The sequence below is a fragment of the Oryzias latipes genome, chromosome 9 (genome assembly GCF_053564925.1).
Source record: "Oryzias latipes strain Hd-rR chromosome 9, Olatipes_Hd-rR_3.1".
NCBI lineage: Eukaryota > Metazoa > Chordata > Actinopteri > Beloniformes > Adrianichthyidae > Oryzias > Oryzias latipes.
Window position 1 is genome coordinate 14,024,576 of NC_136245.1, and position 23,423 is coordinate 14,047,998.

At 39.0% G+C, this 23,423-nt stretch overlaps 1 protein-coding gene across 5 annotated transcripts in view; it reads right to left on the minus strand.

Annotated features, from left to right (window-relative positions):
- Positions 1-23,423, minus strand: part of dock5 (dedicator of cytokinesis 5) — a 58,695-nt gene that overhangs the window by 16,642 nt on the left and 18,630 nt on the right. For 3 of the 5 annotated variants that reach the window (XM_011479451.4, XM_011479450.4, XM_078952197.1), the window contains exons 2-38: positions 22,558-22,641; positions 22,383-22,423; positions 22,230-22,285; positions 21,885-21,981; positions 21,629-21,777; positions 21,358-21,493; positions 19,964-20,121; positions 19,261-19,342; positions 18,620-18,749; positions 17,929-18,001; positions 14,321-14,463; positions 14,022-14,147; positions 13,775-13,899; positions 12,818-12,916; positions 12,566-12,638; positions 12,370-12,473; positions 11,959-12,139; positions 11,591-11,688; positions 11,413-11,502; positions 10,338-10,438; positions 10,064-10,198; positions 9,842-9,953; positions 9,394-9,464; positions 9,042-9,148; positions 8,745-8,881; positions 5,783-5,878; positions 5,551-5,649; positions 5,110-5,280; positions 4,914-5,014; positions 4,771-4,829; positions 4,362-4,516; positions 4,139-4,224; positions 3,666-3,822; positions 3,504-3,544; positions 3,340-3,430; positions 3,111-3,230; positions 2,843-2,932 (exon numbers count right to left, since the gene is read on the minus strand). In XM_011479451.4, coding sequence (XP_011477753.1) covers positions 2,843-2,932; positions 3,111-3,230; positions 3,340-3,430; positions 3,504-3,544; positions 3,666-3,822; positions 4,139-4,224; positions 4,362-4,516; positions 4,771-4,829; positions 4,914-5,014; positions 5,110-5,280; positions 5,551-5,649; positions 5,783-5,878; positions 8,745-8,881; positions 9,042-9,148; positions 9,394-9,464; positions 9,842-9,953; positions 10,064-10,198; positions 10,338-10,438; positions 11,413-11,502; positions 11,591-11,688; positions 11,959-12,139; positions 12,370-12,473; positions 12,566-12,638; positions 12,818-12,916; positions 13,775-13,899; positions 14,022-14,147; positions 14,321-14,463; positions 17,929-18,001; positions 18,620-18,749; positions 19,261-19,342; positions 19,964-20,121; positions 21,358-21,493; positions 21,629-21,777; positions 21,885-21,981; positions 22,230-22,285; positions 22,383-22,423; positions 22,558-22,641 — 3,974 coding nt within the window. The remainder of the gene's footprint in view (positions 1-2,842; positions 2,933-3,110; positions 3,231-3,339; positions 3,431-3,503; positions 3,545-3,665; positions 3,823-4,138; positions 4,225-4,361; positions 4,517-4,770; positions 4,830-4,913; positions 5,015-5,109; positions 5,281-5,550; positions 5,650-5,782; positions 5,879-8,744; positions 8,882-9,041; positions 9,149-9,393; positions 9,465-9,841; positions 9,954-10,063; positions 10,199-10,337; positions 10,439-11,412; positions 11,503-11,590; positions 11,689-11,958; positions 12,140-12,369; positions 12,474-12,565; positions 12,639-12,817; positions 12,917-13,774; positions 13,900-14,021; positions 14,148-14,320; positions 14,464-17,928; positions 18,002-18,619; positions 18,750-19,260; positions 19,343-19,963; positions 20,122-21,357; positions 21,494-21,628; positions 21,778-21,884; positions 21,982-22,229; positions 22,286-22,382; positions 22,424-22,557; positions 22,642-23,423) is intronic. The other 2 variants (XM_078952198.1, XM_011479452.4) reach the window with 1 other exon arrangement.

Consider the following 23,423-nt stretch of genomic DNA (forward strand, 5'->3'; position numbering starts at 1 on the left):
GAGGCTATTGAACTCCGACACTGAAGAAGATGACTTCATGGGTTTCAACGAAAATGATTAAGGTGACTTGTGGTTTCAAACACAGGAGAAATTAAGGTAAAGAAATACCGGTTATTTTCTCATGATTCTGTTCCGTTTTAATCAGCAAAGTTGCTGCCGTGTTAAAAGGCACTATTTGGAAATTACCGTAATTTCCAGATTATGAGCTGCTTCTTTTGTCACACGCTTTCGACCATGCGGCTTATTCAATGATGCGGCTCATATATGCACTTTTTAACAGCCGCTAGGGGCGCTCGAACAACAAGGTAAGTGTGGGACAGGGGAAAGAGGGTAGGCGTGTCGATGAAGACGCCCCGCTGATTCAATCAGTCTCAGAGAGGAGGCTGAATGCATAATCCAATTTCTGACAACAAGCCCATTTATTTTGACACACCCACAAGCAGCCAAACAGCATGGACTTGACTTTTGCACTCGCGCTCTCCTCTCCTTCCGCTGCTGCTCCCTGCTCCTTAGACACGCGCACAGTTTCAGCACATATACATCCTCAATCTACAACACAGTGTGGGGACCTGGGGGTTAGCCCCGCCTTAAGCCCCTAAGACTCATGGGAAGTGTGGAATTGTGGGTGTAAAGTTCCGTAAAGTTCCTCACCATGAGTGAGGGGGCTATGAGCAGAAGTGAGATCCACGCTGTTTGGGGGGGGGGGGGGGGGTTAAATAAATAGGCTAAAATGCCATATGCTTCTCCCTAAGCAACATGGTAATTGGTGACATACCAGTCGGGTCGTTACAACCTGTTTCAATGTGGACACATGCGGCTTGTGTGTGAACAAAATGGCTTATCCTACAAAGATTAGGTGGGTGCAGCTTGTAATCAGGTGCGCTCAATAACCCAGAAATTACGGTACCTGTTCAGGTACATACATGAACATTTACAGTAAAAAATCGTTCTGAACATGCAGTAAATATCTAATTTTTCAACATAGATATCTGCAGCTTATAGCCCAGTAGAGCTTGTAAATCGTTTTTTTTTTTTTGTTTTTTTTTTTAATACAGTGGATGCAGCTTACATACTGATGCGCTCTATAGTCCAGAAAATATGGTTAGGACAATCAGTTATGGTTAGGTTGCAATTACTCTTCCACATTTGTTTGGATATTTTTGTCTTCAATAAAAAGCCTATTTAAGAATCTGTATTTTTACCCAGATTTCGTCGCCCAATATCATATTTGCTTGAGAATTTAATTGTTTAAAATGTGATAAATAAAAACAAAAGGAGTAATCAGAAATGTTTTTTCTCACCACTGCATGGTTATTAGGTCAAACTTGAGGAAACTGATGTTTCAAGTAATTTTATTTTAAAAGTAAATTAAAAAAAAAAATCAAATAAAAATTCTAAAGTAAAAATGCATTAAAGTACATTCTAATAATAATAATAATAATAATCCATTTTATTTAAAGCGCCTTTCAAGAAACCCAAGGACACTTTACAAAACAAAGGTTAAAAATAGACATTAAAAGCACAATTCTGTTAAATTTGAGAGAAAATAAATTTAAGTAATTAAAAAATTAAAGAGAGGAAAAGGAAAGTTTAAGTCTGTAGTGGGCGCGGTGTCAATTAAGGTCCCAGCTGTGCGCACCGGAGACGTTTTTTGGATGAGGTGCGTGCGTAGCGCCAGATCAGGCAGAGCTCAAGAGCGATCGCAAACTTTGTTTAGTCCATCATTGAATGTCATTTATAAAAGCACTGCTATTTATGAAATATATTTATTGCTGTATTTTCAATGAATACCCATAATTATGAAGTTACATTTTTAACAAATTAATTGTGTAAGTTGAATTAATCATGGAATCATGAATTTAACTGTTGATTAATGTTATATATTTATTGTTGTATTTATTGTGGTAAATTAATAAGATATGTCTTGTTTAGGTTTTTCACCATACATGCATAACCAGCACCTCGCCATTGCTGTTGAAACCTCTCAAAGAATTGAATAAAACAGAACAAACGGAAAAGTGTGTCTGCATTAGGCCTGCACAATATACCGCAAATTTATCGTTATCGCAATATCCAGCTCTGCAATATGCATATCGCAAAAGACAGTGAAAATCGCAATAAATCGTAAACCTTAAATGTGTTAATACAACCTTAAGGCAGCTTGAAGCATTTAACGAATCATATAAATCCCTCGGATGGACGCCTTCACCTTGTTGACCAATTGGATGGAGGCCTATTATGCTAGATGTTTGTCTCCTATGTCAACGAGGGTCATTTGGAGTATAATTTTTAAACTGTTGCAATGAAATGGGAATGATGTTTTTGTTTATTTTGTTATTTGTTTGTATACCGCAAATTATACCGTTATCGCAATATTAATCTTAAATATCGCATATCGCGAGTTTTCCTCATATCGTGCAGCCCTAGTCTGCATGGTGTGTGAAGTCCTGCTCGTAAAACTCCGTGGATGCTTTCCATTTTCAAGTGAGGCATAATAACTTGACAATGGTATTATTATGAGCAAGTAACCATTGTTACCTAACATTTTCCTTAAACTCTTTTGTAGATTGTAGGAAAACATAACATCTGGAGTGTAGTTGGTAGAAACACTTAAAAAGCTCAAACTTTGCCTGGCATATTTGAACTCTATATCGACTGCAAAGATCAAACCTCGCAGCTCCAACAGATTGATGAAGTCAAGTATCTAAACAGTGAGGAGATGCAGAAATAGCACAAAGATCCAAATTATTCTCCAGCTATTTTCACAGTAGTTCATGGTCCACCCGCTTTCTGATATTTTATGAGCAATGATGTCTGAATCCCTCAGCTTGTGTTCTCTTACCAGCAGCTGGCTCAGCTCCATGAAGTCAAACATGTGGTTCTCGTGCATCTTAGCCAGCTGTTTGCACAGCTCAATGGCCTTCTCCCACATCTGAGAGGACGTGAGAAGCACTTAGTTAAAAGATAACCATAAAACATTAACATAGAAACAGAAGCACATGCTAGACTTTGCCATCTGGTTTAATGAACTCCCCTCCGGTTGTGGCCTAAAATGACTTCCTGGCAAGAATCAAAGTACCAAGTATGAGTTCAAAATAGTTCAAATTCACCTTTCCCTTATCCAGGTAACAAATTATTTCCTGGAAGAGCCTTTCTTTTAGCTCCTGCTGGGTCCACGCATGCTCCCTGTCTCGAGGTATAAGATGAGGTGCACAGGGCTTGTCTGACCACTGGGGTGGAAAATGGTCATAAATAACAGTTTCAAAGGTTAAAAAAAATATCATAACGAAGATCAAAAATTTGGATCTCGTTAAGGCTAAGCTTATATGTATTAAAGACCTGCAGTAATTCGGCATGTAGCAGGAGAGTGTACGCAGCTTCTGTGTAGTTCTCACAGTCCAGGTGCAAATCTCGCAGCTTATACAAGTACCTTGGAACAAGAACAAAAAAGTCTGAGAACACATTTAACTTGTTAAAAAACATTATTTCCCTAACTGACTCACCGGATATAAATGTCCTCCCTTTTCTTTTCTTTGTAGAAATTCTGGACAAAAAAATTACAAATAATCACACCACACAATTCCTCACTAATCAGAAATGACTTTAAGGATTTGTAAACTTGGGGTTAAGACGGGTAAAGACAGGCTCCTGGCGTGAAGACGTACCAGCACATTGACGGTGCAGCTCATGCGGTGCTCGGGACTCTCATCATGGGTGATGGTCCGGTACGCCAGCAGATTCTCCAGCAGAGTGCTGAGCAGCAGTGCCAGCTCCTCCCCCGACTGAGAGAGGTATCTGTGGCGTCTGCAGTGCTCCAGTAATCTGCATGTAGGAACAGGCATCTCCTCACAAACTTAAAAAAACCTTTTCAGCTTAGTTCATTGGTAAACAGGTCACTTCTGGGAATCATTTGATATTAGAAAGTGAGTGGTTGAGGGTTTTACATTGATTTGATTTTAAATCTAAATGTCTTGTCACTAATGTCTCCTGAAGACTTGATTAAAACACAATGAGAAGAGCCTCTGAGGTACTGTAGAACTGAATACCCAACTAGAATGCTCTAAAGTTCTCCCTGGAGTGTTACTGGAGCAGTTTTCAAAAAACATAAACAAATGTGTGATCCACTTTTCTGCCTTACGTTTTCTCCAGCAGGACTTTGTACTGCTCATCTCCTCGGCCTCCTTCCACCTCTTGATCTAATTTCATGATTAATTCATTCTCAAACTGCAACAAAGCAACAAAAAAAAACAAGTGAACATGGCATCTCAGTTAGCTAAACAAGTTAACTTAAAAGGTTAGGACACAAACAAAATCATGAACAAAACCCTAAAGTTTTTGGATTATTTGGGGCAGGGTTGTACCGTTTGAAAAGTGCGTCCGGGGTTGAAGTTGTGCTCACACTGCATCATATCAAAGAAAATGGGGATGGTGGCCTTTCGTAGCTCTGGCTCAGGCACGAGCGTGACCTCCAGGATGGGCCCGACCATGGCTGGAATGAACTTCATTTTGTGGGGGCCTGGGAGGCAGCATATATTGTAATGCGGAGATATCTTGTAATGATTTGGAGGGGCAATATGCTGCATCTTTACTTTTCAACAAACAGAGGCTAAATCTAATAATGTGGCACGGAAAACAACAACACACTGTGAAACTGGACAATAAAAACATATTGCCTTCTTATTTCCCCTTGCATTATTTGCGGGCACTGAATAATCAGTTCCAGCATCTCTTTGATAACAGTGGCATTGTCAGATTGTGGAAAACACTCACCAAGGTTGTACCACATGTCCCTGATCTTAAATCCCATGGTCTTCCTCATGTCTCCATATCTGAGAAAAGAATTCAATCAACTAGCTGAAGAAGTGAGTTCTCACTTTTTGAAAGGATTTCCACTGGTAACCTGAAAATCTCACTTATTAAGTATCTTATTCCGTCTCTCTTGGGAGAAGGATTCAAGCTGCAGGGTCTTGTGAGTAAGGAACGCCACGCACAAATTAAAGTAGTTATTCCACAGCTGGAAGGGAAAGAAGGCTATTTAAATATTGATGCTGCAGTTTCAATCCTGCAATGCTTCAACTTTGATTGTGTGATCGGCGAGACACAACACACCTGCAGTTCAAAATGCGCCGGGTCCAGGAAGTACATGTTGAGCACATTGGAGTACTGGTTGATGGCCCTCAGGAACACCTGCATTTGCACCATGTTCATGATCACCCAGTCGGCAGGGAAGACATTTCCCATGAGGTCTTTAAACATAATGAATGTCTCCATGAGGAAGTCCTAAAGCGAGAGGAAGAAGAAAGTAAAATCCGGATGAATAAAGCGAGGCTGGTAAAGCAGCAGCAGGTACACGTCAGTCACACACCATGCCCCCACAGCTTTGCGGAAACTCACGACAACCTCATCATGTCAGTGCAATCAACCGCATGAAATGTCTGTAATCAATACTCCCTTAAGGAGCAGTAAGTGGCCAGGGTGGTTTAATGCCGATAATTGATGAGATGCTTCAGGACAAGATGTAGCCAACAAGGGAGGAACCGAGACACTTACAATGATATCTTGTCTTGTTTTGAAGGTGCTGATGTAGTGGGTGTAATGCATGTCATCCATCTGCTTCAGGATGGCAGTCATGCAGGCGAGATAGTGGCCCTGCCAAAGACATGACAGCTATTAACTCAAGGCATTTCACAGAAAATCATCCTTAAAAAAAAAAAAGCATACAAAACACATTCAATAATTTTGCCAAAATCTGAATGAGTGCACTTTTCAGCGGAAACATTACAATGAGAGGTGAATCTCGGTCCATGCTGATGACGGTGCGATTAACCCTGCGGAGAAGCCGCTCCATTATCAGCTGGATGTGCCCTCTGGTGGGACCCTGCACACACAGAAGAGCCTCAGGCACAAACACGGAGACGCCGACTTATCGGGAGAGAGCGCTCCATTTGGGGAAAAGGTCAATTGTGTAAACTTCATTACACTTTCATAACAGGTTTTTTTTTCTCACACAAATCTTCATATTTCAACAGACACGATTGAAGTCTCAGCTTTTTCAAGATGTTGCTGAACAGTCACTAATTTACCACATATACAGATAGATAATCTAATATGTGAAAAAGTACCAATTTATTAAGATTAAATTAAATTAATTATTGTGTTGAGTTAGGAAAGAAAAGCTATTTTGAAGAGTGTTTTTGTACAATAGATGTTTGAACAAAGACTTGTTTCTGTAAAAGCCACAAACTTATCTTTTAAATTTAAATATATTAGAAGTCTTTTTTCTTTTCTAATATAAGTTTTAATAATATTTGTTACCTGTTTAAATAGGAACTTTTTTTAACCACTTACACATCTGGATGTTTGGTCTTCTGGGCAGCTTCTTGTATTTTCTTTCAGTTTTTATTTAATTTTCTAATTTTAACTAAGTATTATAACCAAGCACACTAAAACATTGGAATTTTGTTGCCATGTTAATCAGCCTCAATCAATGAAATTACTTGTAAGTTGTTGTAATATTATGAAAAATTGCCCACCGGTTCCAATTTAAATATTGTGTTGAGCTACCAGTAAAATCCCCTTATGTTTTGATCTTCCACACATCAAACCTGACACTTTAAATTGATGGGCGTATCTTGACAGTTTTGGATGAAAAACATTTGTGTGGTTTGTCAACATGCTGGACCTTTTCCTTCCATATTTCTGGAGAAAATCCCAGCAATGACTTTTATGAACACATCATCCTAAACTGTATGGACAATTTCAAAGTTTACATTTTTTCTTAGTTTCCACATAAATTAAAAAGGATCTTCTCCTTAATTTGAAACATCAGATTTCTTTTGGTGAAAGCAACATTAAACCTTGTAAGTTCTTAAGTTTCTTCATAGATTTCAGAAGAAAGCAGGAGGTCTAGAAGAACTTCAATGGAGAAAGTGACAGGTATGGGCGAAACAAAATCATTCTGCACTTCAGGTTACCTCGAAATGGAGGCTGTTGTTAATGTGGACTTACTCACATTACAATGCTCAAATTACAACATTTCAAACTTAATTGGAATTACGGTAATATTCTCCTTCAAAAATGCAAGTGTATGTGAATTACAAAAAAAAGGTGGGATATACATAAATGTATGTGTTCTCTGTTGATTTTCCTTTTTTTGCATTTTAACCAAAAAAGAATCTTCTTAAAAAATATGCAAACTGCATCTCTTTGGCATTTAGAGGCTTTGACTAGCTCGCATTCTGACTGCCGCTTGGGATACTTCTGGGTCGTTTCACTCCAAAACAAAACAGCGTAAAATGAATGGAAAAATGCAACATAAATATGCAATCCCTCCAGCAAGCCCTGGGTTGGCCCAAGGGCTTCCCACCCCACTGAACTTCCTGCATAACCCTCACAAAAGCTTCCACAGGTTTCACAAAACAGCAGTTAAACTGTGAGGAACCCATGGGAGGTTGAGCTCTGAACCTCGCCTTCTGGAGCAAAAGAAAATTAAAATAGCTCAGTGGTCTACACCAGCTACAGTTTTCTGGGCTAAATAACAAATACATTTTGAATAGAGTTCACTTAAATGCATACAGTTACAGTATGACAAGCTGAGTATCTTGGACAAAAACTATTTTACTGTAACAAACTTTTCCTTAGACACTCAAGAACTTCCATTTGTGATCTTCTAAAGAAGCACAAGTAATCAAGTAAAACTATTTTTTCACTTGAAAAGGGAATTCAAACTAAGCTACAATAAATTATAATAAACGTCCCATAAATATTACATAAAACATAAAACTAGAAAGACTGGTAAAGTCTTTCTGAACTCTAGTTTGAAAAACATTTTGGAAAAAAAAAGGATTACCATAAAAGGATTTCTGTGGAACTATTCCAACCTATCAGCATCTCATGTGACAAAAATCTCAATTGGTCTATCTGCTGATGACAACAGTTTTCTACTACTCACATTTCCCTGATATTGTATTAGTAATTGACATCAAATGACATCGTAGAACAGTTTTTTTTTTTTTTTTTTTTTTACTAAATATAATCCTAAACAATAAATCCACCATGTCTGCAACTTCATTATATACAATTGTGAAACATTCTAGAGTCAATTGCTGCATATTAGGCAGAGCGGCTACTGATACGTCAGAACAACTGTCTCAATAAATCTGTATCTTGAGGAAGACTCCTGGTTTTGTCTGTAAATAGCAGCTTTATTTTTCTTTGAAGTCAAAGGCTTTTCTTCAGTTTCCTCCCTGGCTCCCAAAAGAAACTTCCCATAAACGTTTCATTGCTTGGCCTTTATTAGCTTTTTAGCTTAGAGCTGCTAACGGTCCGAGCAGACGCTCAAGGTCACGTGATGCGTCAGGACAGATGGACATGGTGAACAGAATCCAGTGGTTTTCCAAAATAAAACTTTTCTCAGTATCAGAAAATGAACTAAATGGAAATAATCTTAATAAGCGTATGCATTTTTTTCAGTCTGCGGCCCGGTACCAGCTGATTTTATAAATATTGTTAAAAAAAAATCATAATCATAATTAAAAAGACCACTGGAAAGACTTTAAATAAATAAAAAAAATAAAAAATAAAACTTAGTTTAAATTTCGCATTCAAGTTTGAACAGTTTTTGTGCTGATGTGCTAGTGTATTCTAAAAAGCCCAAAGTCACTGAATATATTTGGAAAATTGGTACACAGCCTCTCTAACATTGTAAATGTTTTAATAACCCTTACTGTGTTTTATCTTCTTACCACATCTTTGCGATCCAGGTTGTCCAGCAATGTGCTGAGCACCTGGACACAAGCCTCATAGTCCGGTTTACAGGAGTGGTCATCCAGCTGGCCACTTAGCTGGTCGGTGACCAGTGGCAGCAGCACGTTCCGGCATTCTGTGTGATCAGACAGGAGAGAAACTGAGTCCATAGCAGGTTTCTACCACATGATAACAGAGTGTGGCAGTGCCCGCCATTCAGCTCACTTATACTTTTAATTTTTTTTCAGCTCGTTTGAAATGTCATTAGATGGTTTCAGCGCTGCGAGAACTCTCACCTGGCTGCTTGAAAAGGTCACTCTCCACCATTTTACACATGCAGCCCAGCTTCTGACGCACAAGCTGCAAGTCTGGAATGCTCTCAATGAACTTTGTTAGGAGAACACTGAAAAGAGATCAATCAAGGAAGAAAAAGGGAAAAAAAATAACACTTAAAGAGCAGCTAAGACAATTCGGGTGCAAATATATTTCACATCTTTCAATTAGAGAAGCAATAAGAAGGGCAGATGACTAGCTAGTTTTACAGCAGCGGGAATGGAAAACAACACCTTAACTCAGAAGTACAGAAGGTAATTTGCACCGAGACAGGCTATTTTCATGTCCCGTTGTGCGAACTCTCTTGCGAGTTACCTGAGCTCCACAGGATCAAACACGGTCTGAACGTCATTAATGATGCTGGGGAGATATTTCAATATTGCACCCTGTAGAAGCAAAGAATCGGGTTGCATCAGAATACAGATCAGGGATCTTTTTTAACACAGCAAAACAGCTTTTCATTTGTAACTCTTTTTCTTATTAATGACATCGCCTGCAGAGAATTCAAATTGTTTTGCAATCAGTTTGTATTATAATTCAATAATTTGTCATTAGGGGTAAAGCGCTTTTTTTTTCTCAGCTGGATTATTACTCACTCATGCAAAAATAACAACAATAACAACATGAAATAAAGAAATACAAACTCAAGACACATTGTTCTTAGACAAAAAAAACAAACAAAAAATCTAGAAATAATGTTGTAATCTTTACAAAACAAGAACTAACGTTGAAGGCAGGAAAAGGAAAACCAAACATGTTGTACCTTTATCTTCACTCCCTCATCCAGAGGTCTGTCCATGAGAGAGTTAAAGGAGAGAAAAAGCGAACGGATGGAGTTCAGGAAATCATCGCCGTCCTCACTGTTTCCGCTGAACCTGAGCAAAAAGAAAAAAAAGAACAGAAAAAAAAACGCTTGCATTGCAAGACGTCATCTTTGAAATATTTAAATGCTTAATGGATTTATGTGTGGCAGGGGTCCTCATACCTGAGATAGAGGACTCTGGATTGTACTATAAACCTGAAAAGATACTTGAGAGCTTTGAGTGCTGAGAAGAGTTTCTCTGTCAGACTGGGATCCTCAGCATGGCCCACGTAATAGTTAAGCACCCCGGTTAGCTTCCTGAGAAGGCAGATGAGGCATTAAAGTCTCCTGGTAATTTGGGCGTGGGTGGGATAGAAGTGCATTGGTGCAAAACGTACTAAAAATAAAAAGCATCCATAAGCCTTTAAAGGTGGGGGAATCTAGAGCGGGTACTCACAAGTAAGCCAAAGTGGCACTGAAGTGCTTGCTAATGTAGGTTTCCAAGACGGGGTTAAAATGCTGAAATTTGATGTCACCAATAAGTGTGATTATAAACACCTGTTAATAAACAAAAGAAGAAAACACAAATCAGAGCATTAAAAAGACCAATGTGAGGTTTGTCAGGGCCTCGCAGCACAGCAAGGCTTCTGCAATTTTGTTCATCGTTTAAAGCAAAAGACGTCAAATTTCATGTTATAAATGCCGCAAGAGATCTGCATTAAGGTGCTATTCTTGCAAACTACAAACTCCTATTTGTGCTGCGTTACATTAGAAGGTTGGTTTTGCTGGAGAATAATTTATATGACATGTTGTCAGCTGACATCAAGATGCAAACATGTTTAAGAGCTACTTGAATGGCTGGATTTGAAGCTGCAGGCATCCAGCATGGGGGATGGGCTGGGCAAGGCATGACGCTGCTTAAATATGGAGCCGACCACATGCTTACTGACTGCTTCTCTGATGGAAAAGTTGTCTGACATAAAAAAAGAAAAGAAAACTGAAAGTCTGAAGTAAAAGTTTGATTACCAAGTTATTAAACTATGGACATCAAACCCATTTCATCCAATATTGGCCATTTTTAGTTTTTCATCATCATCCAGGCTGCTCTGATTCTACCAGCTGGCTTTCCACTGCATTAAAAACCTGCTCCGAGCACTCAGCAAAAGGGGGGGTGGGGGGATGCTCCACGCCAACAGTCCTGCCCACACTCAGAGGTGTATTTCTCATGAACTACTGCTGTTTAGCAGAAATTGTTTCGTAGAAAATGACGCAGGTTTAGTCATTTTGCCTAAAAACGGCAAATTTTTAAAAGACCACAGCGAACGCCTTTAATGAGATATGTAGCATTTGGTGTGTTTACCAGAATTAAAATCTATCCAAAGTGTTTTAAAATCTGAAATCTGTTATTTTTTGATTGTTTTTTTTAAGAACAGAGCCTTTAATTAAAAGGCCTCGAAGGTAAAACTTAAAGTTCTGACAACTAAGCTTTAACAGTCTCCAGCAGATCCAGCAATATTTCAATGAAAACCAACCAGAGCGTCAAACACCAAGGTGTCGTACGTGTCCTTTTGGCAGGTTTCCATCATGATGTTGAACAGAGCATCAAGTGTGTCTTGGAGAAACTGGGAACGCAATGAGAGAGAAAGAAAAATGAACTTTGCAAAGTAACTGCATTCACTGTAAAACAAGCAAATCCATGCAAGGTTCTACCTTTACAATTTCCCCTCCTTCCACCTCCATGAGTCTTCGCAAGATCTTGTCAAGATCTTCGGAGTTAGACCTCCAGTTCAGAAGGCCTAGCAGGTCCACTATTTAAAAAACAAGATTTAAGAAATTCTTAAGCAACAAACTCTTCCTCTGAGGTAGATGTGCTAAAAAAAATTGTATACAAACACAATCAAAAACAGAACCACTCAAATACAAAGCAGTTATTTTGTTGAGGTAACAGCAATGGCACTGCTGTGCTTATCTATCACAAATTCAGGCCCATTTCTTTGAAATGACTTGTGACACAACATCTATTATTTATCAAAGTCTCAGACTAGAGTAGTGGGAAAATTTGATGAGCCCCGGGGTACCATTCTGAGTGAGTTTAGTGGAGCAGGTGAGAGTGGTGATCTGGAAGCTGTCTTTAGTCACAGGAATAGCTCCTGAATGCTGAAACTGCTTCCCCGTTTGCTTCTCCTTCTCCTCCACTTCAGACCAGGTTGCCGGCAATGTGAGATAAACCTTTGCATCCTCTGATTTTTTCACATCCGCCTGAAAAGTTCACAACACAGGGAATGAGCTGTGCATATTGATTGATGGACACGTAATCTTATATTTATTGATCAAGGAGAGATTCATGCATAATCCATCTACCCACCGGCAGATTTTCATGACATACTTTTGCATAATTAGTTTCGATAGTCTGGTGAGTTTGTCTTTTAAACTAGGACGTCAAATTTACTCGGAAAAACAAAAACAAAGATTGAAATATTACCCTCTACCTTATACACGATAAGGTCATGCCTGCCGTCTCTCAGTGTGGTCCCATCTTTTCTCATGAGCCTGACAAAGGCCATGCCAAAGGGCTTCTCTGATTTGTCCCTGGCTGAAGGATACACGGACGCAGAGAGTGCAGGACTATTTAAAAAAGCTGTATTCAACACAGGGTCAGGATCTAACAGACAACAGATTACTCACAGTCTTGGGAGGATCTGTGTCGAAACGTCATAATCAGGTGACAATGGCAGACATCCTCTATGGGAATTGTCACCTTGAAGAGAAGAGAGAAAGGTCAAGGGAAGTAACTGCGGTGTGAATCAGCTGTTTTATGCATGAGAAAAATATTCTATTAACTTTCCAGGGAAGGCATAAGGAAGTCTAAAAAAAGCTCCAGAGAAAACCCTAAATAAATGCAAACACTGGAAACAGGGATTGTTAAAGTGATCCTACCTTCACCGTTTCATTCCAACAAGGCTGCTTCACCTGGTAGTATATGACAGACTTGTACTCTGTCATGCCCTTACAACCCGCCCCAGGAAAAATCGCTTTCTATGGAAAATAAATGAGTGAAGTTACTAACAAGACAGGAAAGTTGTGACTCCAACTAAAATCTTAATGTTGTCACAGAGCTTTCCAGTGTGTTCCTCAGTGCAAGATAGAGTTCTGCACTAAGTCAAAAGCATAAACCTTTTGAAGACCCACTCCGATGTTCTTTTGATCTATTGCAAATGCGTTCCCCCACCCCCCTTCCCATCCATATTGCTGAAAGCTCTGAGCAGAAAACTTGTGGCCCACCCAGCATGTTTTCTACATCATAAATATAATCTTTTTCAAACAGCATTTTTTCATCTGCTTCTGATTCACAACAATTTGAATAAAGAAATCTATTTGAATCGTCAGAAATACAATTTTAAGCTTAATTTTCTCATATATGTCCAACATAATCAGAAAAATGTCACAAGAGCATGTTAAGACCACAATTGCCCCTTTCTTTGAAAAAAGACACAAAACCATGATGGCTTAGCAAACAACTTAGCACAAAACTTCCACAAAAAAGAGGAGCTGTGAGGCAGAAGTGAAACATGCCAACATCTTAGAGGATTTACTTAATTTTCCGTCATGGCATGAGAGCATTCTGCGTTTCACCCGAGAGCATTAAAGTAACTAAGAATATTTATTAATTATGCAGTTATTGGTAATAAATAAATAAATAGAAATGACACATCTCACAATCTGATGATCCTATATAAAGGGTGGCCCACAGGACATGCATTCCATTAGGACCATGCCTCATAAACTATGAATTATAAGGATGACTACAAAAAGATGCAACCTTACATTAAGCACCAAAAGCCTACTAATAAACATTAAAGTGACATAAAAAGGTGTGGTTTTGTTTTTTGTTACCTCCACAGGCCTGCCCTCTTCATCGTGCACACTTATTGTGACCTCGACATTTTTGGGGGTCTTCTTTTTCCCTCGGTCAAATTCTCCCTGAAGTAAGGTTACATAAATATCATTTCTGACATTTCCTGGAAAGAGACAAAATAACAGGCTATTTGTCGAATGTCCAGAGAAAAAAAAAACCTTCTTACAACTCAAAGTACAATTAACATAGCCATGATTGAGCAATGCAAAGCAACAAATGGGTCACCTGGGAGGATTATCTCTGGAAAGCCCATTTTCCTGACAATAGCAACGTTGCGATCTACAAAGTGTGGGTAGTCCTTCCTGACTTGAGCAAGATCCCCTGGGAGCAGCTTCAGGGTCACAAACAGTCCTGGCGAGCCGATATGTAAAGAAATTCAATGAGACAGACACTAAAAGGACACATCTTTATATCCCTCACACATCCCCCCCCCCACACCTCCCCTCCCCTAAACACAAAGGTTAATTTAGAGTGACCCTCTGAAATCACAAGGGAGAGCACCGTCTGTGAGCACTTCATTTTACCCTGGCCTTTGTGATTGACCTCCCGCGTGGCGATGACTTTGTTGAAGACAGCCGTGAGCGGCTCGTTCTCTCCTATGACTCTGGAGGGGATAAGCGGAGACATGATGAGCTGCCTCTGGCGGATGTAGGTTTCCATAGCTATCCTGGGGGAGAGATGGTGGGATAAGAAGAAGAAAAATTAGCTGCCAGCGTCGCTGACAGGTGACAAATAAATGGACAGAAGAGCCGCAGAGGAAACGTGAGGCAGTCTGGATTTATTGACGAGATGCACCATTATCCTTCCAGACATGTCACATACCTCAAGTGGCCAAAACAGGAAAATGGTAAGCAGTTGTGTAGTACTGCTGAGCTACACCGCAGGACTTTTTTGAAATTACAATTTAATTCATCGATTTTTGTTTTTTAATCAAAGGTTCATTTAAATACCAAATACTGGCTGCACATGTTTGGAAAATTACATGCGAATAGTCACTTTCTTTATGGCATTTCCTATTATGTGCTGTGCAAGTTAATTCAGCAATCTGCATGTGCCACAGTCAGTGCAATATAATGCAACTCAAAGCATGTTTATCAAAGTTCTTTTTTGTATATAATTTTATTAGCTGCTCAGCACCAATGGCCACGCCCATGTAGAAGAGACTTTGGAAACATAAAATATTGCTTTTTCAGACATTTAGGTTGTGGGATTTTGGTTAAAAACTTCATAATCACAATTAAAATACCTCTGAGAAACTTTCACTAAAACATATTGTCATGGGGGGAGTTTAAACTATATTTTTGAACTTTTTGAAAGTTATAAATGAAGCAGAGCAAGTCTATGTAATGAATCTGGTATTTGTAAGACTTGCAGAGGAAATGTAATTACCAAATCATACTATTTACAAGACATAAGAAGTGCAGCGCACTGTCTGCAAGTGCTGAAGATGAGAAAATTGTCTGAACATTATCTAATAAAAGTACTTATGTGGCTTTAGTCTGTGAATCTTAAACAAAATCTAAGGCCTCTTTACATCACATCTAATATCCAGCCAATTTTTCATCTGATTAGTTATGAACTACAGATTGTGTAAAGTAAGCAAAGGTCCTCTTGCTTGTTTTATTTTCCTCTTTCACACTTTAGGATCAAAGGTACAGATTAAGTTTGAGTATGTTGGACAGGTGACAGGTCAGGTGAAAGCTGTAGATGTGCATTCTCACTTCAGTAAAAGAAAAAACAATAACAAAGGTTATTATAGTAACACACTACATTATCACATTACATGAATTCAAGTCCTGCAGAGCTCCAAAGGTCCCCCTGCTTAAAACAGCACATGTCCAGGCCAAACTAAAGTTTTACAGAAGCCATCTGGATGATCAAGAGGAGGTAACATGAGACAAAAATTGGACTCTTTGGTATAAATGCCACTCGCCGTGTTTGGAGGGAGACAAATACTTAGCTGCCGCCCAAGAATTTATTTATTTATTTTATTTTATTTATTTTTAAATCGTCAATGCTTATTTTTATATTTTGTTGTGTTTTAATGTAAAGCACTTTGTGTTATATTTTTATATGAAAAGTGCTTTATAAATAAAGTTTGATTTAAATTGATTTGATTTGAAGAAAAGCATACCCACTGTAAAGCATGGGGGTGGAAACATCATGCTTCAGGCTGCTTTTCAGAAAAAGACACAGGACGACTGATTTATATTTAGGAAAGGATGTATGGGGCTATGTATGGTGAGACTTGAACAAAGAATCTCCTTCCACCAGTGAGAGCATTGGGGATGAACCGAAGCTGGATCTTCCAGTACGGCTGAGGTCTCTGGACCTCAATCCGAAAGAGAATCTGTAGAGAGAGTTAAAAGTCTGTATTCCCCAGCAACAGTTCCAAATAATCACAGCCCTTGAGAAGATCTGCATCGAAGAATTTTTCAAAACAGCAGCTACCAGTGTGTGCAAACCTGATGAAGAGTTTCAGAAAACGTTTGACCTTTGAGGGAAACTTGTTATTGAGCAAATACTTATTTTCTACACCGTTTGCAAATAAATTCATTCAAAATCTTTTCCATAATTTCATGGATTTATTTTTCTCTCTGCCTGCTGAAGAGTTTCTATAATGAACATTACAATGTGGTACAATCTGCAGAATAGTTGACAACTAAATCCAACAACACAACTAAAAAATATTTTGAGCCAAGTCCTTTGACAAAATGGCCCATCTTTAGAAAATGACTGATATTAGACAGTATTGATCTCTGTGTCAACATCCTGAGTATTATGGCTTTTGTAATAAATATGAATGACTGCACATCACCGTTTGCTTTAGAAGTAGTTTACAGTTAAAAGAATCACTCCCAAAAAAATAATGACAAGAAAAATAAAGACGGCGATTAAAAATGCCAATTGCATATCTTCAACAAAAACGAGAAACCATGAATTATGATGGTGATTAGAATTCAGGAATGTTAATTTATTTAAACTACAACTTGTCAAAAATGTCGATTGGATTTCAATGCTAAAGCCTCAGTCATATGCATCCGTAGGGAGGGGTTAACCCCTACGGCTGTTGTGGGTTTTCCGTGCCAATGGGGGGTTTTGGGGAGGTGTGGCTGCATCTTAAAGGGGAGTACAGATGGGCCTTACAGTGTCCCTCAAGGGACGTCATGAAAATGGAACATACGATCGTCATGTGTAGCAAGTGTATTGGTAAGTGAGCGTAAAGAAAATGTAAACTGCATGCACTTATGACATAAAGGCTATGCTGTCAAACTGTGCCGTAGAAGTTCCCGTAGAAGAAAACGTGCATGGACATTCTGGCTCTACAGGCTCACTGAGCAGGCTACCACCTTTGCTATTCCGTGTGGGTCACTCGTGTGCCCCATACGGGTTTGCCCATTTTTCACCCGCAGACACTCCCTTATCAACCCATAAGGGCAGTTGTGACTAAAGCTTAATAAGCCATGAGAGTCCCTTTATCCAGGAACAATAACACCTAAAATTAAAGCACATAATAAACAAAACTAATTCTTAAAATGATACTCTCGATGAAAACAGCAGTACAACTTTGGGATTTAATAGTCTGCTGCTCTAATTTAAATGTTTTTTATTTTTTCGTACTGAATAGAGAAGTAAAATGCAGAAGTATCAACGCCAGGTTTCTACTCTTATCAAATGTTTTAAGTGTGACCTAGTAAAGCTCTGGAATTGTGAAACACTTTTTGGAGAGTCAAATACCACATAATCCATTGGTTGCCATAGAAACACAAAAGCAGACTAAAATATATATAAATGAATTCATGAATATATGTAGCACAATTCCATCCAAAGATTTTTTTTAAGAGAAAAGTTAAATTCTTAGAAATGTTTGTCCTTCAAACAGTCAACATGTCAGAAATGATTTCCTGTGTGATTAGGCCATGTGTTTATGCTCCCTGAAACCAGACAAAAGGGTAAAAGGAAGCAAAATGGAGATGTTAAAACTCAATTACATGTCCGATGTACAAGAGGCAAGGAAGCAAAACATGCTTTTTAGCTAATAATTTCCCTATCAGCCCTCCCTCACCTTTGTTGCAAAAAAAGCTAACTTTAGGCTGTAACGGCTCAAGTGTTTTGGCATCAAAATACTCACTGCTGAAAGGGGATGAAATGCTGTTTGTCTTCATCGTCAACTGTGCCGTGGGCAATGTCTGTTATGTCCATCACTGCAGTGATAAATAAGCACATTAATAGAAGTGAGACATTAAACAGTTTTAGTATTTACTGAACAAGCAACAGCAAGCTGTATTTACCTTGCTTGTTTCTAAAAGCAACACTGCAAAATTCCCTACTTTCACAATGAGTAAAGCCAGGTGGTAAATTTCACTCCTTTGTTCCCTGATGCAGCAGTAAGTCAATATGGTAAATCAGATGAATGGTTCTTGACCTCTACCTTAATAAAGCCTCTGAGTTTCTTTTCTTAGAAAGATGATTTTTTTTTCCTGGCTAACAACATTATTTTGAAGTTAAATGTTATTTAAGAATTTGGTTTCAGTCAATTTGCTGAAACACCAGTGAGGACCATTTATCTTCTTTAACACCCAATCAGAAATAAAAAAGTAGTAACTGAGCATTGCAGGAAAAATCTCTAGTTGAAAGCTTTTATTTGGGAAGGCTCAGAAAAAAAAGTTGCAATTTTGCTTGACGAATAGCTCCATCATTGGTAAACAATTCGTTCAGGCACACTACTGCAAGGGAGGAGCGTTTTTTTTCATAAACTCAATAACGTAAACTGGAGCAAACTGACAAAAGACATAATTTAAAAACTAAATAAAACAGCTCACCAGCCACACCAAACGGTCTCCTCAGACCGCCAGTTTGTTTCTTGCCCTCTTTGAGCTCCATGCTGCCCACCCTGATGATCTGACACACCAGGAAGAGTCGCTGCCTCATCAAGTCACTGCTGCTCAGGTCCTGAACACAAACATAATTTGTTATGGCACATGACATGAATTAGATACAACAGGCAGTGACCTTCTCTTTTCATCAGCAGGTGATTTTGTGTCATATGGCACCAGCCCAGATGGCGAGTATAACAGGATGAAAGCGTGCCGTAGAACAGTAAACAAAACCACTGCTCTCCACATTTTTCATTTCCATATTCTTCTTTATTTTTTATGTGGAAGGGGCATTAATTTGCAGTCTCTAGGGCAGAAAATCATGCCTAATACATCTCTTTTTCCTGACTGATGGGGTTTTATTACATTTCAACCACCTCCTGGTAGCACATATGCAGGACACTGTTGAATGTGCCATAAAACAATCGACAACTAAGCCCCCTATGAGCCTATGTTGAATATTAAGTGTAAGTTTGGAGCATAAATTGAGCGATACTCTGCAAAAACTTTGCCTCCTTTCCTGCATTGATTTCAGACCTTTGCTTTGAAATGGAAAAAACATTGTCAGTTGGAGGGAATTCACTTACCGTGAATAGGGCTGGCAGGTTGTTGAGTTTTGTCATTTCTTTAGGCATCCCCTTACTGTCCCAGTCTGCCAGGAAGTTCTCGCTGCATGATTTCAAATTAAAAAATTAAAAAAAAAAAAATCACATAAAAAAAAAAACAGATTGTCTCAGGAAAAAAGGGGAAAATTAAACTTGCAGTGCTGCATTTGTTTTGCTGTCAGCTTTATGAACCCTTCATCAAAACCCTGTAGTTGGATCTTTTATTTAGCATTAATGAAAGTTGAATCAGTGAAACTCTTCAGGAAAGCACCAAGTTTCACTTTCCCTACGTGTATTTTCAAAGCATTCTTTTCATCCATACTTTAAGCTTCATATCATTTGTACAATTTAGTAACATTGTAAGCAGCTAATTGTTTAGAATTGAATGTACTCTACTTAATACAGCTTTAGCGGATTGTTGCTTTCTATTCCCTCGAATAAAAACCCCCTTTATCATTTTGATTGTTCATTTAAAATGCAGCAGAAGTTGCAGCATCTCAGCACTACAGATGTTCTCTGAATTGATCCTCAACTTGGAGCATTTTCTATCAATCACCAGAAGACACGTATTAATCACTTATTTTACCCAGTTTTAGATAATTGTCAATAAGGTTTTAAAATTGACAGCATAAAACTAGAATTATTTTTTAAATTAGTGATTAATTTATTAATGAAGATTGGAGACCTGATGAATTCCGACTGGTCTGGATCGTAGAGGGACATGAGCAGCTCCGAATCTTCCCCGATGTTGCACACAAAGTTTCTCAGATTCATGAGAAGGCTGTAGGTGTGAACCGAACTGAGAAGGGTCTGATAACTCATTTTCCGGTTTTGAAGCTTAGTCTGCATAAAAACAAAGGCAGAGATATGGCAACGTGAAGAACAACTAGGGGATCTGGTAACAGGATGAAATTTAAAAGTCCCCCTCCGGGAAAATCATGTTTTTTGAGTTTTTGACATGTACGTGTGGCATTTTTTTTCTAAAAGAGAACAACTGTAATAAGAAATCATTTCGTTTTTGTTTTCTGAGTATTTTTACTTTTAAATCGCTGCCAATCAAACTGTTGCAAAGTAGCTCTGTTTGAAATAATGAGCCATTGTGATGTCACAACGGCCCAGGAGCACATGTGCAAGCTCCCTGATCTGCCCCATCCAGCATGCACACAAGATGAGGTGCAGGAGAAGAGAAGATGGCACATTGCTGCATTCCAAGCACGTGTTTAAAGTGCGTCCTGTTGGCCGCAAGGATTGAAAATTAAACTTAAAGTTAAAGTCCTTTTAGCTGTCACTCACTAGGTGCATGAAATGTGTTTTCCACATTTGTGTTCTCTCTCTGACCGAGTTTGAAGGCTTGCAGTCCCGCATTAACCAGTGGGTAAAAATAAAAACAAGAATAGAATCAGGGGACCTTTTTCTTTAATACCTCGATGAAAATAAGAAAAATATCATAAAGTTCAGGAGGTCTGAGCAGGCTGGCTCCCCATCCCACAGCAAGTCTCTGTCTAGCCGCCAGATTGCCTCCCGGGAGCCGGCATAGGTATCTGGATAGCCCCAGCCCCATGGCCCCTGCAACAGACTGTCCAGTGTACCGGCCTTCGCCCAAAAGAAGCCAGGATGGGCGTTCAGGAGGAGAACCTTTGGAATCGATCCACCAGATTCGCTGTTACCGAAAACGTCGCGTGTCCAAAGTAGAGTCCTTGATAGGTTGATGCAACGCGGCGACCTTGCCAGAGTTCAGATTTTTTAACTCTGGCCCTCTGCTGTGCGCCGCTAAAAATTGCGCAACTGCGAGACTTTTGTGGTGCGCCTGTCGCTCAAATCGTGTCGCAGGACCTGGGATCCTATCTGTGCCATTGAACATTGAAACTGGCCGCCTCTGCTGCGCAAATTGCATTCGGTCTTTTGTGTCAAGCTCTTCACTCGTGCAGCTGCTATTATCAGAAAAGGGGTGATCAAGGGCGGGGCTACTTATCTTAGCAAACAAAATTACAAAATTCTTATTCATAATTTAAAAAACCATTGGGAATGTTTAAAAAACTTGTCATAGGGGGACTTTAAACAAATGAAAATGAACGGTGCCTTCTCTTCTTGTATTCTTTCATCAATGCTGCGGGAAGCGGTCTCGTGAGCCCGGAACAGGCTGACCGTACTGGTGCGGTCGGGATGAAGCATGTTTCCTGCCTCATCTCGCACAACCAGGTCCAACCCAAGAATCCTATGCAGCAAGAAAAATCAGACAGAATCTCATGACGACTACTATAGGGATGTGACTTAGGCATATAAAACTTTACAGTGACATTTACAAGAGACTTCATTTGATTGTAGTATAAGGAGAAAGCAGGATACATACCGGTTTCCATGATCAATCTTCGCAGTGACTTTCTTCTTTAACTCTACAAGGTCATCTTTGGGCAGCGTTCCTGACACTATCTGAGATCGATACTCAATGAGGCTGTAGGCCATTTGCTGCACACTTCTGAACAAGGTTATCTTGTTTGCCTGTCAGATAAACATGCATATGTCCCATTAAAAATAGGATTGTTTCACAGAACAGAAATGCAACATTTTCACAAAAATGAAACAGGGGGAGAGAAGTCTGCACATACCACATAGAGCTTGTGCCATATCTGCGCCCATTCCCTCAGGGTAGCCCCAAGCTCCTGCACCAGCGGTAAATCTGCTGGAATAATCGTTTCCTGCTGGCTATCAGACGCAAAGAAAGAAACATAAAATACGGCTCACTCCTCTTAAACCATGCCATGTACTTTAAATGACAACATTCAAAACTAGTTCATGTGAATCATCATGAATGAATGATTGCTTATATTTAGGAAAAACTTTAGAGAACCATCAAATGTCATGATTCTACTAACATTTTGTTCTAAAAATAATGATAAACAAAAAAAGGGTATTTGGATCAAAATAAAATGTTTACTGGTGTATGATCTCACCCTGATCCTTCAACCCGAGCCTCCTTTAAGGAGATGTAGGAAGCTGGGAAAATACCCTGAGGAAACAATTAATTAGTATCCGCATAAATACTTGATATATACGATGCGTCAACAATGCTTAAAGTGAAGTTAAAGTAGTAATACAGCTCATACCTTCTGGGATTTATTTCGTAGAGAGTAACCCCTATACCAGCCTAAGGGCATAGATGAACAGAATAAAAAATAAAAACGTAAATGGGGTGGAGCATCTGAATCAGATTCGAGAGAGAACAACGTGGCAGAAAGGCAAAGAGGGATTTGTTGGGGCCTGTTTTGTGCTTGCACTCACCTTCAAATTTCTCAAGTATGTGCACTGGGTCCCCCACCTGAAGACACAGCTCCTGCTCCCCATTGGAATCATAATTGTAGATTGCTGAAAGGACAATTCAGATCATTTCATTGTGAGAACTGTTTACTACCATAAAGTAGATTCAATTATCGCCACCAGTTTGACTGATGTGCCTTTTTTCTCCTATTCAAGGACTGCTGTATTGAGAAAAACACCCAAATCCCTTCTTGATTGCTGTGTGCACAGAGAAGCAAGTCGGTTTTAACAGTTCTGCTTCAAAGCTTGGCATTTTTTGTATTTTTTTTAAAGAAAATAAAGCCAATTCACCCTTGTTGTGGTTGGAGCAGAACTTCTACTTGCAGCACAGAAGATCCAAAGCTTTGATTTATTCCACATCTTGAGCCAATTTCTCGGTTACCATGTCTGCTCATGCACAAGGCCCATCTGATGCAAATAGTGTTATCTGCACCAGTCTGCCAGGGTTCTGTCACTTCCTCTGCAGCCCAAATTATCTCCAACTGCATGGATTTTATGTCCTAACTATATAGGTCCATATTAATCTTTGATTTAAAATACACACATGACAGCAAAAGGCTAAATCAATATGCATTTAAATAAATAAACAGAAGCTTCTTATTTTAAAACTGTGTTGAACCAAATGTGAATATTTGAGTTTTAAAATCTTTCAGCACTCAGAGATGATTACCACAACAGCAATTTAAAAGATTTTAGAAGAAAATTGTGAAAAAAAAGATATAATACAGGCTTTGGTTATGCCACTCTGTGACTTGAACAAAGCTGAAATGGGAAATGAGAGTTTAAATGTGTATACTTTTATTTCATCTTTCTGCTCATTGCCATCTTAG